At 41.9% G+C, this 13801-nt stretch overlaps 1 protein-coding gene across 2 annotated transcripts in view; it reads left to right on the top strand.

Annotated features, from left to right (window-relative positions):
• Nucleotides 1-13801, top strand: part of zzef1 (zinc finger, ZZ-type with EF hand domain 1) — a 45390-nt gene that overhangs the window by 7521 nt on the left and 24068 nt on the right. For both annotated transcript variants that reach the window (XM_078787803.1, XM_058087168.2), the window contains exons 11-30: nt 8-153; nt 1126-1231; nt 2312-2530; nt 2916-3007; nt 3102-3307; nt 3405-3538; nt 3600-3667; nt 3737-3851; nt 4878-5043; nt 5591-5712; nt 5792-5914; nt 6694-6863; nt 8216-8297; nt 8390-8591; nt 8717-8844; nt 8920-9160; nt 10961-11040; nt 11114-11204; nt 11279-11750; nt 11820-11984. In XM_078787803.1, the coding sequence (XP_078643929.1) occupies nt 8-153; nt 1126-1231; nt 2312-2530; nt 2916-3007; nt 3102-3307; nt 3405-3538; nt 3600-3667; nt 3737-3851; nt 4878-5043; nt 5591-5712; nt 5792-5914; nt 6694-6863; nt 8216-8297; nt 8390-8591; nt 8717-8844; nt 8920-9160; nt 10961-11040; nt 11114-11204; nt 11279-11750; nt 11820-11984 (3128 nt within the window). The remainder of the gene's footprint in view (nt 1-7; nt 154-1125; nt 1232-2311; nt 2531-2915; nt 3008-3101; nt 3308-3404; nt 3539-3599; nt 3668-3736; nt 3852-4877; nt 5044-5590; nt 5713-5791; nt 5915-6693; nt 6864-8215; nt 8298-8389; nt 8592-8716; nt 8845-8919; nt 9161-10960; nt 11041-11113; nt 11205-11278; nt 11751-11819; nt 11985-13801) is intronic.

The raw sequence follows: 13801 nt of genomic DNA, 5'->3' as shown, positions 1-13801 counted from the left end.
GGTTAAGGTGCGAAAAGGGGCCATTGGAGCAAAATGTGGCTTGGTGTTTGCCTACAAGGACGAAGAACCGTTTGACGCAGAAAAACACTTCAAGAGGTTCAGCAAGTATGACGCGTGGGACTACCGGGACTACAAAGACTTTGTACAAGACAAGTAAGCTTTGCTTCAGAACTAATGCTAATTGTTTCAATACTGTGTGACGTTCGCGGTGGCGTGTCTTTGAGGACAATCAGCCAATCACGAGCTACCAGTGGACTCACTGCTAGCTTGTCAACCCACTGAAAAATCACAGGATGTCATTATATATTATAACAGTATAACAACTGTATGACTCAATGGATCACTTTGCTACGAACACTAAATTCATCACACAATAACTTAATATTCAAAAGCTTTACTGAATGCTTTGCGTCTCTGCAATGCGTTAATTGGAGCTCTGCAATGACATCAACCTCCCTCTAGGGCAGTGATTTTTTTTAGGGCACTTTTTAAATTAACATATATTAATAATTTTCTGCAAATATTATGTAATTGTCACTGGTGTAAAGACTGGCAGAGCAATGTAATATTCGTCCGTGTGGCAACATGTAGCTGATAAATTAGTATGCGGATCAAAAGGATCTGCTGTGGCGATTCCGTAATCAGGAAAAAGCTGAAAGAAGCAAATAATGTTGGTTATTAGTGTGCCGCAAAATTTTAAATGTCGTAAAAAAAACGTGCCGTGGCTCAAAAAAGGTTGAAAAACACTGCTCTAGGGTCTGAGTTTCCTGTTCCTCTGGCACCCTCTGGTGGACAGAAGCAGCATTGCCTCACCATCCATTCATTTGCTGCTAGGTTGCTGTGTGATGAATTTAATGTTGTTTGTAAGATGACACCGTGAGTCAGACTCCTGTAATTTCCAATTGCAGCTCATGATTGGCTTCTAAATTTAGTGCGCCTTATACAACATTTACGGCATTTACGGTATAAGAGCAGACCGAGCCAGACCAAAAGTCTGGGAACGGAACCGGCACGACACCAGAGGACCACCTACATATGCTGTGTAAAAGGAGTTAGTGTTTATGTCTGGACTGTGGATACCCCCCGAGTGAAAGCTGACACACCATCCTGTCACTTGACCTACAGCGTGAGGATTCCAGCAGTGTCCGAGGATGATCCCATTGGTTGGTTTGAGGTGGAGGAGGACTGGAATGATGTGGAGATCAAGCTGCAGCAGTGTCGTGTCGCAAAGGTACATTCTACGTCAACTCGCACAACTCATTGCCTTGTTTTCTTCGCATGACAAAACACGACTATAGTCACATTTATAATCTTTTTTTATTTACAACATATTGCGCAACTGCAGGGTCTTGAGACACATGCTAACTCGCAAACTAGAGAGCTAGCCACCTAAACGGTAGCCTTCAAGTTATTTCCTTTCAACTTAAATAGCCAAAAACTTACCACTTCCACACGGATAGGGAGGATAACTATTAACAGTTATTTAACCTTTAACATGAACATGAATCAAATGTAATAATTTTTTCTGGGTACATGATACCATACAGCATCCGTATCAAACTTGCGCGGGCCGCACTAACATTAAACTTTCATATCAAGGCGGGGGCCTCAAACTAGTGTCCTGCGGGCCACATTTGGGCCAAGTGTTTGAGACCCCTGACTTAGTGGAAATAGGGTTTTATCTATCACACGTTCATTTCAGACAATACTGCATCCAATAGTTGAAATACTAGCGTTTCAAGAAATGCTGCATATGTTTTAAAGACCAGTGGTTTATTTGGTCTAAAAAAATGCTGTCAATAATATCGCTTAGCATCAATTCACGGGAGAATAAACATTTCAAAACACATCTGCATTGTTTTGTGACTTAGCTAAATAAAAAAAAGACTTTGTCCAGTCCTATTTTGTTTTATTTTGCTTTAAAAGACAATGTTCTGTAGACGCTCTTTCACATCGAGAGGAGTCAGTTGAGGTGGCTCGGGCATCTAGTCCGGATGCCTCCCGGACGCCTCCCTGGTGAGGTGTTCCGGGCATGCCCAGCCGGGAAAGGGCCCTAGGGCAGACCTAGGACACGCATTATGTCTCACAGCTGGCCTGGGAACACCTTGGTGTCCTCCCGGTGGAGCTGGATTAGGTGGCCGGTGACTGGGAAGTCTGGACTTCCCTACTAAGACTGCTGCCCCCGCTACCCGGACCCGGATAAGCGGAGGAAAATGGATGGATGTTCTGTAGACCCAATCACCTCGTCTTTTGACAACCCCAGCACGGCATGGTTTTCACTCTTGGACTTGTGTCTCTGTTCTGGTTTCAGTTTCTGATGGTAAAGTTCCTGTGCACCAGGCAGGACACCGCTGAGCGCCTCGGGGTGCAGTCTCTCAGCTTCAGCGGCTACTCCTGCGTTGAAACCGAGAAGCTGGGAGACCTTGACGACCTCGGCTCTGAGAGAGAGCGCAGCAAACACGATGCAGTCACCGGCCTTTGTCTTCTGAACAAAACCTTGTTCTTCATTCAGCAGCTTACACAGGATTTGGTAATTATATGATATTATATGATATTATATGATATTATATGATATTATATTGTATATTATATTATATTATATTATATTATATTATATTATATTATATTATATTATATTATATTATATTATATTATATTATATTATATTATATTATATTATATTATATTATATTATATTATATTCCGCTCCACTGGAATAACTCCTAATAACTCATCAATCGCTGTAGTCCAATGCATGAGAAATTGTCATAAAAGATGATGCATTTTGATGTGGTTTTAAGCACTTGAACTAAGACAAAAACAGTAAAATGTACTTTAAAAACAACGGGGGGCCCCCTACAAATCTCGGGGCCAAAGGTTTGTGCCATTTCGATTTTTTGACTCTTTCCCGACAGGATACCTCTCACTTAAAGTTAAAGTATCTTCTGGACTTCACTGGGCTTAACCTGGACCTCTTCTGGAGCTTCTACAGTAAACTGATGGTGATGTGAGTATTGTTGATCTTTTTTAGTTTTATTGTATGTGCATTGCTACAGTATGGGGGGGGTCTTACTGCAAATGTGCGTTTGGCTTTCCATCAGTGAGGGAGAAGAGGTGTCGAGGAGTCGAATCCATCTGCTCCAGTTACTGCAGAACTGTTTCCCCATGCTGCCCAGCCCTTTGCCGTCTCGGCCCGCAGAGGCCAGCGGAGCATCGGTTGACCCGGCGGCAGACGGAGCGTCCGCATCCGAGCCTGTCAGTGATTCTGTCAGAGCCGTTCAGGAGCTTTACTCTCACCTCTGCCACAGTATGAACCATAGACCTATCATCCATGGACACCAATAAGTAGATTTATGGGGGGTAAAAAATGGAGATTAGCGGTAACATGTCAACACTTGTTTCAGTCGTGAATGAGCCTGAGGGGGAGACATTAGTGGAAAAAGCCTTACGCAAGGAGGCCGTGACGGCCATTCTTATTGGAGCAGCCGTCTTCTTCCCCGATAAGCACATCAGGCGGGACAGACTCTTCAACATGATGGTATGTTTACATATTTCTTCATGAAATTGACCTTTGTGTACAGGATGTCGTTTTCTTGCAGAAAAATATCACAGAAGATCAGCTGCCGTCAGTCAAAGTGACGTTTGAGTCGCTGTGTAATTACTTCAGGTATGTCTGCCACGGGGATGCCAACACATGGCACTCTCACATATGACGTACACATGTTTCTACATTTAGTGACCAGGATCCGAGTGGCCTTCTACTTCTGCCGCCTAAAGGCGCCAACGCAGACTTCGACATCCACCCAAGTCTGGCAGTAATGGAGACGCTGCTGCAGGTGGCAACACGAGAGGTGAGGTCACCGGCACATGATGACGTGTTGCGGTTGTGGTGAGGTCACGGTCCTGCAAGTATACGATCTTGTATTGTAAAGAGCGTGAGGTCGACATACGGATCGGTGCAGCCTCGGCAGCAATGCGGTCGCTGTACCGGACCGTCGTGGTGATGACCGTCTATGGTCATGAACTTTGGGTCATGACCAAAAGAATGAGATGGCGGATACAGGCGGCTGAAATGAGTTTCCTCCGTAGGGTAGCTGGACTCACCCTAAGACAGAGGTCTCAAACTCAATTTACTTGGGGGCCACTGGAGCTAGGGTCTGGGTGAGACTGGGCCGCATCAGGGTTTTCCAAAAAAAAAAAAATGCATTTATTAAAAACAGAAAAATGAATAAACTTTGCTTTGGTTCCGATTTTCTACAAGAAAAACTCTGATAAAACATTCCACTGTTCTCAAATATCTTACTTTTTATTTTTCTACACAAAATAAGATGAAAAATAAATAAACAAATCAAGAATAAAGAAAATCAATCAGTAATAAATAAATAAATATAATAATAATAATAAAACGGCGAATAATAAAAACTCCAGATTACAATGAACAAAGCATTATTAGAGCCCTGTAGACATGACAAAACACGACTATAGTCACATTTATACTCTTTTTATTTACAACATATTGCGCAACTGCAGGGTCTTGAGACACATGCTAACTCGCAAACTAGAGAGCTAGCCACCTAAACGGTAGCCTTCAAGTTATTTCCTTTCAACTTAAATAGCCAAAAACTTACCACTTCCACACGGATAGGGAGGATAACTATTAACAGTTATTTAACCTTTAACATGAACATGAATCAAACGTAATAATTTTTTCTGGGTACATGATACCATACAGCATCCATATCAAACTTGCGCGGGCCGCACTAACATTAAACTTTCATACCAAGGCGGGGGCCACATTTGGATGGATTGATGGATGGTATTGTAAAGAAGGCGATTTGTTGCATTCTACCTTTTTTTTTTTTTTTTTAAATCTCCAGTGTGAAGTCATGATGGTGGATGAGAGCGGTGGATCCAGTAGAACAGTGATGCTGTCCTTGTTCTGGGCTCTGCAAGGTAGCCTCCTCTCTTGGTGCTACCTCCAACTCAAAGGAACCACCTCCACCGCTGCTACCATGGAGCTGGCCAGAGACATGCTATTACAATGTGAGACATATTGCCTTTGCTTCTTTTTTATTTTTATTTATTTGGGTAAATATATGAAACATTACAGTGCATTATTTATTATTTATTATTTATTATTTATTATTTATTATTTATTATTTATTATTTATTATTTATTATTTAATATTTAATATTTATTATTTATTATTTATTATTTATTATTTATTATTTATTATTTATTATTTATTATTTATTATTTATTATTTATTATTTATTATTATTACATTTGTATTCAGCTATCTGATCACAAGCCCAAAAGGAGTAGGCTGAAGAATCTTTATCATTATTACCATCATTATAATCATCATTAATATTACCATTTCCATCATTATAGTTAACAATTTTTTGATTTGTATTTATTTATTATTATTTAATTTTACAGTCTTCATTGCTTCTTGTAGAGTGCTTTCTGAAATCCGCAGTACTTTCTTGCTGCAGCCACATTTATAGACAGTACAGCACAAAATAGGATCAAATAAAAAATAACAGTGACATCTCCAATGTTGTTTTCATCCTGCTGCCTTCACAGATGTGAACCTGTTCTTGGCCAGTATTAAAGGCATACTCGGTTCCCTGCTGGAGAAGTACACCGGCACCGAGATCACCAACAAACTAGGCGACTCCATCTTTGCCACGGTCTTCAGACAGCTGGTAATTCTCTCGCTTGTACAAGCGTATTTGAGTCGATGACGACGTTGATAAATGAATGAATGAACATTTACTCCGCTAGCTCGTTTTCCTCCTGGAACTTTGCTCTTTGGACATTCCTCACTGTCTGCTGCTCAGGAGCTTCTCGTCTCTGATTGAACTCCTCAAAAGTCTTTCCAGTAGCACGGGAAACATCTTTTCTAAGGTAAGTCTCATATATGATAATGATATAATATTAGTTACATATTATCAGAAGATAAATTCCAAAAACATGCTAGGTTAACTGGCGACTCCAAATTGTCCATAGGTGAATTGTCCAATGTGAGTGTGAATGGTTGTTTGTCTATATGTGCCCTGTGATTGGCTGGCCACCAGTCCAGGGTGTACCCCGCCTCTCGCCCGAAGACAGCTGGGATAGGCTCCAGCACCCCCCACCACCCTCGTGAGGATAAGCGATAGAAAATGAATGAATGAATGAAAATGCATTTGTAGTAATTAGTAGTAGAAGTAGTAATTATTATTTTAATTATAATTTGTGAGTAGGTGAAAATACAGTCGAGAGAGTACAGCAGAAAGTCGACAATTTGTATTTATTTAAGTTTTATTTATGCCGTTTTATTATTATATTTATTTATTTATTACTGATTGATTGATTTTCTTTATTTTTGATTTGTTTATTTTTCATCTTATTTTGTGTAGAAAAATAAAAAAGATATTTGAGAACAGTGGAATGTTTTATCAGAGCTTTTCTTGTAGAAAATTGGAACCAAAGTTTTTTTTATTTTTTTGTTTTTAATAAATGCGTTTTTTGGGGGTTTTTTTTTGAAAACCTGATGCGGCCCAGTCTCACCCAGACCCTAGCTCCAGTGACCCCCAAGTAAATTGAGTTTGAGACCCCTTTGTTTTGACTGTACCTTTTAAGATAATAGCTTTAGTGGGATTTTCCTACATCCATAAATGATTTCCTTCACATGCCACCATTAGGACGACCAAGAGAGCTGGCACCAGCCCCAGCAGCCTGTGGTGCTCAGGACCTGGACCATGGAGTCCTCCCATAACTACGAAGACAGCCGCCATGAGACCAGCATCTTCGCCTGCCCCGGTGCGACCTGCTTTGAAGTCGAGTTCGATGAACGCTGCGAGACGGAGAAGAGGTGAGATTGAATGGCCTCCGAACGACAATTTGACATTTTTATGTCGTTCACTCGCCATTCTTAGAATATTCCAGAAGTAATCCGATTACATGGGAGTACTGTACATCACAAACTGTAGTCCTAACAAGCGGGGGGGGGGGGTCACCAAACCCCCCTGGAAAACTTTAGTCGCAATGGTCACAAAAAACGACATTGAATTTCATTGTAAACACGTAGCGATTCTGGAAATTATGGTCCATATTTTATTCAAAAATATACAGTTTTTGCACGTTTTTGTTGTTAGTTTATTTTTGTTTCTTCTTTCACCTCATATTTCATCCCAAATAATACTATGTATTATGCATAATACCTTGAGAAGCATTTGTTTACTTTAGGTCAGAGGTGTTACTCCGATGATGTCATTTCCGGAAATGATGCTTCGTTGCGACAACAAGCTCGTCATGGCTGGAGCCATGAGCTATAAATATCATTTTTGTGATTTTACACACAAAAGTCTGTATTTAATACTTTTAATTTATTGTTGAAGTGTATTGAATACGGACGGCACGGTGGTCGAGTGGTTAGCGCGCAGGCCTCACAGCTAGGAGACCAGGGTTCAATTCCACCCTAAAATTGATTGTGACCTTTTATTTTGAACCCTCCCTTTCTCTCTTCAATTGCCATAATTGTACCTCACACACTAAATTAAACTTAAATAAATACAAATTGTCGACTCGGTCGACCTCACAGCTAGGAGACCAGGGTTCAATTCCACCCTCGGCCATCTCTGTGTGGAGCTTGCATGTTCTCCCCGTGCATGCGTGGGTTTTCTCCGGGTACTCCGGTTTCCTCCCACATTCCAAAAACATGCTAGGTTAATTAGCGACTCCAAATTGTCCATAGGTATGAATGTGAGTGTGAATGGTTGTTTGTCTATATGTGCCCTGTGATTGGCTGGCCACCAGTCCAGGGTGTACCCCGCCTCTCTCGCCCGAAGACAGCTGGGATAGGCTCCAGCACCCCCCGCGACCCTCGTGTGAGGAAAAGCGGTAGAAAATGAATGAATGAAAGTGTATTGAATGCGGGCGGCCATGGTGGTCGAGTGGTTAGCGCGCAGGCCTCACAGCTAGGAGACAGGGGTTCAATTCCACCCTCGGCCATCTCTGTGTGGAGTTTGCATGTTCTCCCCCGTGCATGTGTGGGTTTTCTCCAGGTACTCCGGTTTCTTCCCACATTCCAAAAACATGCTAGGAAGACAGCTGGGATAGGCTCCAGCACCCCCGCGAACCTCGTGAGGAAAAAGCGTTAGAAAATGAATGAATGTATTGAATTCCTGTTCCCATGTAGTTTTTTTACTCATTTCCAATTCCTAGGTATGACTACCTGGAATTCACTGACTCCAGGGGCGGGAAGTTTCGCTACGACATGAAGGTTGGAACCGAGAAATGGCCAAAGGTAAGAATTAGCCATCCAGCCACAGGATGCCTCCGTATTTCACACCTTTAGAACCTTTCACCTTTCACCTTGCTTTTCTCTGCTTTCTTTAGAAGGTAACGTTTGACACGGGCCCCCAGCTCCAGTTCTTGTTCCACTCTGACAGCAGCAATAACGAGTGGGGTTACAAGTTTACCGTGACAGCTATGGGTCTGCCCGACATCACCATTTCGTGGATGTCTGACCTGCAGCTGCTCGTGGCTCGCTTAATGGGGCGTCTTGCCTCCAGAACGCTGGCGCTCAAATCGCCTCATGGTGAGATTATGCCTTATTATTATGTTGTTTAATTCTATGTTTCATATTCATACTCCATCCTGTAATATTTTACAGTAACGTGATTGCAATGTCATTGTCTGCTGTCTGTACTATAATGTATGCAGAGGTACGCTCTGTGAAAGAGCTTCCACCTTGGAAAGTGTCCCATGTTCAGTCTTCACCTCTGTGGAAACCCATTCTCCGACATGGCTTGTGTGAGTCAAGGGACACGGGTCAGAACCAATCAGTTCAGGTATGTTATGTTTCCACCTCGTTTGGACTCTTGCTACAAAACCAGACCCTTACACTGTTTTTGTGTACGTCTTAGATCAACACATATAAACCTGATGACGTAATGAGGTTCCTGGAGAACTTTGCCCGATGGAACCCTTCCCAAGAGACGACAGACACCGGAACGGAACTGTTGAGGATCCTTGTGCAGTGCTGCCGAAAACAGGCAGTGAGGACTGAGGTCGCCACGGGGTCGATGACGGACCATGCGGTGAATGCCATTTGGGCGGCCATGGTGTACCATACACCCGCCCTCGTCCATGCCTTGAACACCTACGGTAATGCTAACTTAATATCAGCGCTAATAGCAGGGAGGTGGGAAGGGACTTGAGAAAAATGGCGTGGATTCAACAATGGCGGGAACGGAGTGAGCTCTCAGTCATACGGTCGTTTGGTGTTGGTTTTGGGTGGGAAATGCTGCTGATGCGTTCAGGTCAGATTAAATTTACCAAAGAGACGCTTTGTGACTGTTAAGGGATAGTAAGCTATGCTTCCGTCTGCCGTCATAACAGAGAGGTGTGGTACGTACCCTAATTCAGGAATTAAATTACTGAAATAAATGAGTTACCAGCACTATTTTTTACATTTATCATCACACGTGCACTTCCTAGATCAATGTCATAACTGATCCACGTTATAAGTAATGGTAATGGTAATGGTTTTATTTCATTTGAACATGCATCAGATTACAATTGAATGCATCACATAATCAGTTCACAGTTCCACATGTCCAAAAGGAGTAGGAAGAAGCAAAGCTTATTAAATCCTACCCCTCCATCTGGTACTTTTACAATCAGTAACTGTTACATTTGTTCACTTCCTGCTTTCCTAATATAGTTATTTTTTAATCAAAATAAAATAAAATAAAATTACATGAAATTAAATAAAATTGAATTTAATAAAAAAAAAATTTTTGGTCACATACCGAAATATGAGGTGATATAAGCATCCAATGACATAATGGGTACCCCTCCATCTGGTACTTTTACAATCACTAACGGTTACATTTGTTCACTTCCTGCTTTCCTAATATAATTAATTTTTTTAATTAAAATAAAATTACATACAATTACATAAAATTAAATAAAATTGTATTTAATTAATTAATTTATTTTTTTGTCACATACCAAACTGCGAGGTGATATGAGCATCCAATGCCATAATGGGTACCATAGTAAGTGTCAATATAGTGATATATATAGCACATCATGACTGGTTCAAGACTCTTCATCCTTGTATTTAGCAAACATCAACTGCTTGTATTGTTTCTTGAATTGGCTCATCGTTGTGCATTGTTTGATTTCCTTACTCAATCCATCTCATAGTTTGATTCCACATACTGAAATGCTATGGCTTTTTAACGTAGTCCTAGCATAGAAGTGTTTCGAGTGTACTTCTTCCCTGAGATCATATTTCTCCTCTCTTGTAGAGAAGTATTGGATGACATTTTTAGCTAATTGGTTATTTTTAGCCTTATGCATTATTATTTTAGCTGTTTGAAGATGAACTATATCAGCAAGTTGAAGTATTTGTGATTTTAGAAATAAGGAGTTAGTATGTCCTCTGTAGGCGGCATCCTGAATTATCCTTACTGGCCTTTTTTGCAGTACATTTATCGAGTTTGCTTTTATAATTATTACCCCATATTTCCACACAATCGATAAGATAAGGCATTCAGAAGACTAATTCAAAGACCATTACCCGACCTAAAAGCCTCTACTCCCATTCAGTGTGGAAGTGGTAAATTATTTGACATCTTACGGGTTCATGTTTTTGTCGTGTACACACAGTGTTGTGTATTTGTTTCCCGATCACACTCATTCGTATTCATTTTATCATGCAGGCTCTGAAGAACATCAATTATATGTTCTCTGTATGCGGCATTATGAATTATCCTTACTGACCTTTTTTTGCAGTACATTTAGCAAGTGATTGCTTTTATAGTTATTAGCCCATATTTTCCACACAATAAGTAAGATATGGTAGAACCAGAGAGCAATAAAGAGTGTGGAGTGATTTCTGATTGAGAACAAATTTTGCTTTGTATCAATATGTCATTCTGTTTTTTGTATAAATAGTCAATCAGGAATGCAAGGCGTGTTTCAGTGAGGACTTTGTGCAGGTGTATTCGCTGGCTGACGGCATCAGAACTTGGATGGTAAGGATTTCCTGTGCATTCATGACTTCATAAACCGCTGAATTTCCTGTCACAATCACATTTTATCTGTTAGTTGGAGATGAAGCAGAGATATATCGTGGGTAAAATGAACGCTCCGGACGAGAAGGAAGCCGGTCCCGATGAGGTTACTATGGAGACACTAGGTGAGGATGCTTCCTAATCATCGTCTTTCCTGTTTATACTATTTTTGCTCATGTGTGCCTTTCTTTTTCTGCAGCTGAGATGTGCATTGAAAAGTCCCTCCTGCTCTTCAGGTTTTCCCCTTGCGGCATGCTGGCCGCGGACTGTGATTGGTCCAAAACTGCAGAGGGCAGCAGCGCTCCTCTACACCGCCCTATCTCAATCTCCGAAGACGACTTCCAGGCCAGCTCCTCGCTTGAGCATCCGACAGTGTCAGTGTCAGACAACGTCGAGGCCAAGCCAGGACATAGCCACGTCCCAATCCCCTCGTGTGTGCACTGCAAGGCAGGCCACAAAGGCTCCACAGAGAGCCTCTCATCCTGGGGAGCCGGGAGTCCGGCCTCTCCTTCTGCCTTATCCCACAAAGCCTCATTCAGCCGGGCACGACTGCGCCTCCTCTCATGCCGCTCTATGGAAGAACCCTGCTCGACCCCCTCTATCAGGGATCGCTACCAAGTTCTCAAACACATACTGAACTTCATAAAGGACAATGCTCTCACAACAGCAAAGTGAGTAACGTCCAAGCTCCTGTTATATTTCACTGTTTAGCTTTAAGATCATGTTTTTCTTTCATCTAGTATCCTGCAGACCCTGTCCCTGAACAAAGCCCAGGCTGTTAGTGTGTGCAGAGTCCTGGAGATCGTTCAAGAGTGTTTGCATTCCCTGGGAAAGCCGCACCTTTTCCAAGCCCCCTGCATCCTGTTTCTGCAGGAACTGTTGACATGTCAGAAAGACTTCACCAGGTGCACACTCTTAAACGTTTTGCATTACAGCAGGGGTCTCAAATTCAATTTACTTGGGAGCTAGGGTCTGGGTGAGACTGGGCCGCATCAGGTTTTCCAAAAAAAAACAACAAAAAACGCATTTATTAAAAACAGAAAAATGAATAAATTTTGCTTTGGTTCCGATTTTCTACAAGAAAAGCTCTGATAAAACATTCCACTGTTCTCAAATACAGTGAAGAAAATAAGTATTTGAACACCCTGCTATTTTGCTATTTCTCCCACTTAGAAATCATGGAGGGGTCTGAAATTTTCATCGTAGGTGCATGTCCACTGTGAGAGAGATAAACTAAAAAGAAAAATCCAGAAATCACAATGCATGATTTTTTAACAATTTATTTGTGTGATACAGCTGCAAATAAGTATTTGAACACCTGAGAAAATGAATGTTAATATTTGGTACAGTAGCCTTTGTTTGCTATTACAGAGGTCAAACGTTTCCTGTAGTTTTTCACCAGGTTTGCACACACTGCAGGAGGGATCTTGGCCCACTCCTCCACACAGATCTTCTCTAGATCAGTCAGGTTTCTGGGCTGTCGCTGAGAAACACGGAGTTTGAGCTCCCTCCAAAGATTTTCGATTGGGTTCAGGTCTGGAGACTGGCTGGGCCATGCTAGAACCTTGATATGCTTCTTACGGAGCCACTCCTTGGTTTTCCTGGCTGTGTGCTTCGGGTCGTTGTCGTGTTGGAAGACCCAGCCACGACCCATCTTCAATGCTCTGACAGAGGGAAGGAGGTTGTTCCCCAAAATCTCACAATACACGGCCCCAGTCATCCTCTCTTTAATGCAGTGCACTCGTCCTGTCCCATGTGCAGAAAAACACCCCCAAAGCATGATGCTACCACCCCCATGCTTCACAGTAGGGATGGTGTTCTTCGGATTGTACTCTTCATTCTTCTTCCTCCAAACACGCTTATTGGAATTATGACCAAAAAGTTCTATTTTGGTCTCATCTGAACATAAAACTTTCTCCCATGACTCCTCTGTATCATCCAAATGGTCATATGCAAACTTAAGACGGGCCTTGACATGTGCTGGTTTAAGCAGGGGAACCTTTCGTGCCATGCATGATTTCACATCATGACGTCTTAGTGTATTACCTACAGTAACCTTGGAAACGGTGGTCCCAGCTCTTTTCAGGTCATTGACCAAGTCCTGTCGTGTAGTTCTGGGCTGATTCCTCACCTTTCTTAGAATCATTGAGACCCCACGAGGTGATATCTTGCATGGGGCTCCACTCCGATTGAGATCGACCGTCATGTTTAGCTTCTTCCATTTTCTAATGATAGCTCCAACAGTGGACCTTTTTTCACCAAGCTGCTTGGTAATTGCTCCGTAGCCCTTTCCAGCCTTGTGGAGGTGTACAATTTTGTCTCTGGTGTCTTTGGACAGCTCTTTGGTCTTCGCCATGTTACAAGTTAAAGTCTTACTGATTGTATGGGGTGGACAGGTGTCTTTATGCAGCTAACGACCTCAAACAGGTGCATCTGATTCAGGATGATACATGGAGTGCAGGTGGACTTCTAATGGGCAGACTAACAGGTCTTTCAGGGTCAGAATTCTAGATGATACACAGGTGTTCAAATACTTATTTGCAGCTGTATCACACAAATAAATTGTTAAAAAATCATGCATTGTGATTTCTGGATTTTTCTTTTTAGTTTATCTCTCTCACAGTGGACATGCACCTACGATGAAAATTTCAGACCCCTCCATGATTTCTAAGTGGGAGAAATAGCAAAATAGCAGGGTGTTCAAATACTTATTTTCTTCACT

Source organism: Doryrhamphus excisus, linkage group LG21 (assembly GCF_037039965.1).
Source record: "Doryrhamphus excisus strain RoL-2023G ecotype Guam linkage group LG21, RoL_Dexc_Guam_v1.1, whole genome shotgun sequence".
NCBI lineage: Eukaryota > Metazoa > Chordata > Actinopteri > Syngnathiformes > Syngnathidae > Doryrhamphus > Doryrhamphus excisus.
This window is presented reverse-complemented; position numbering and strand designations above follow the sequence as displayed.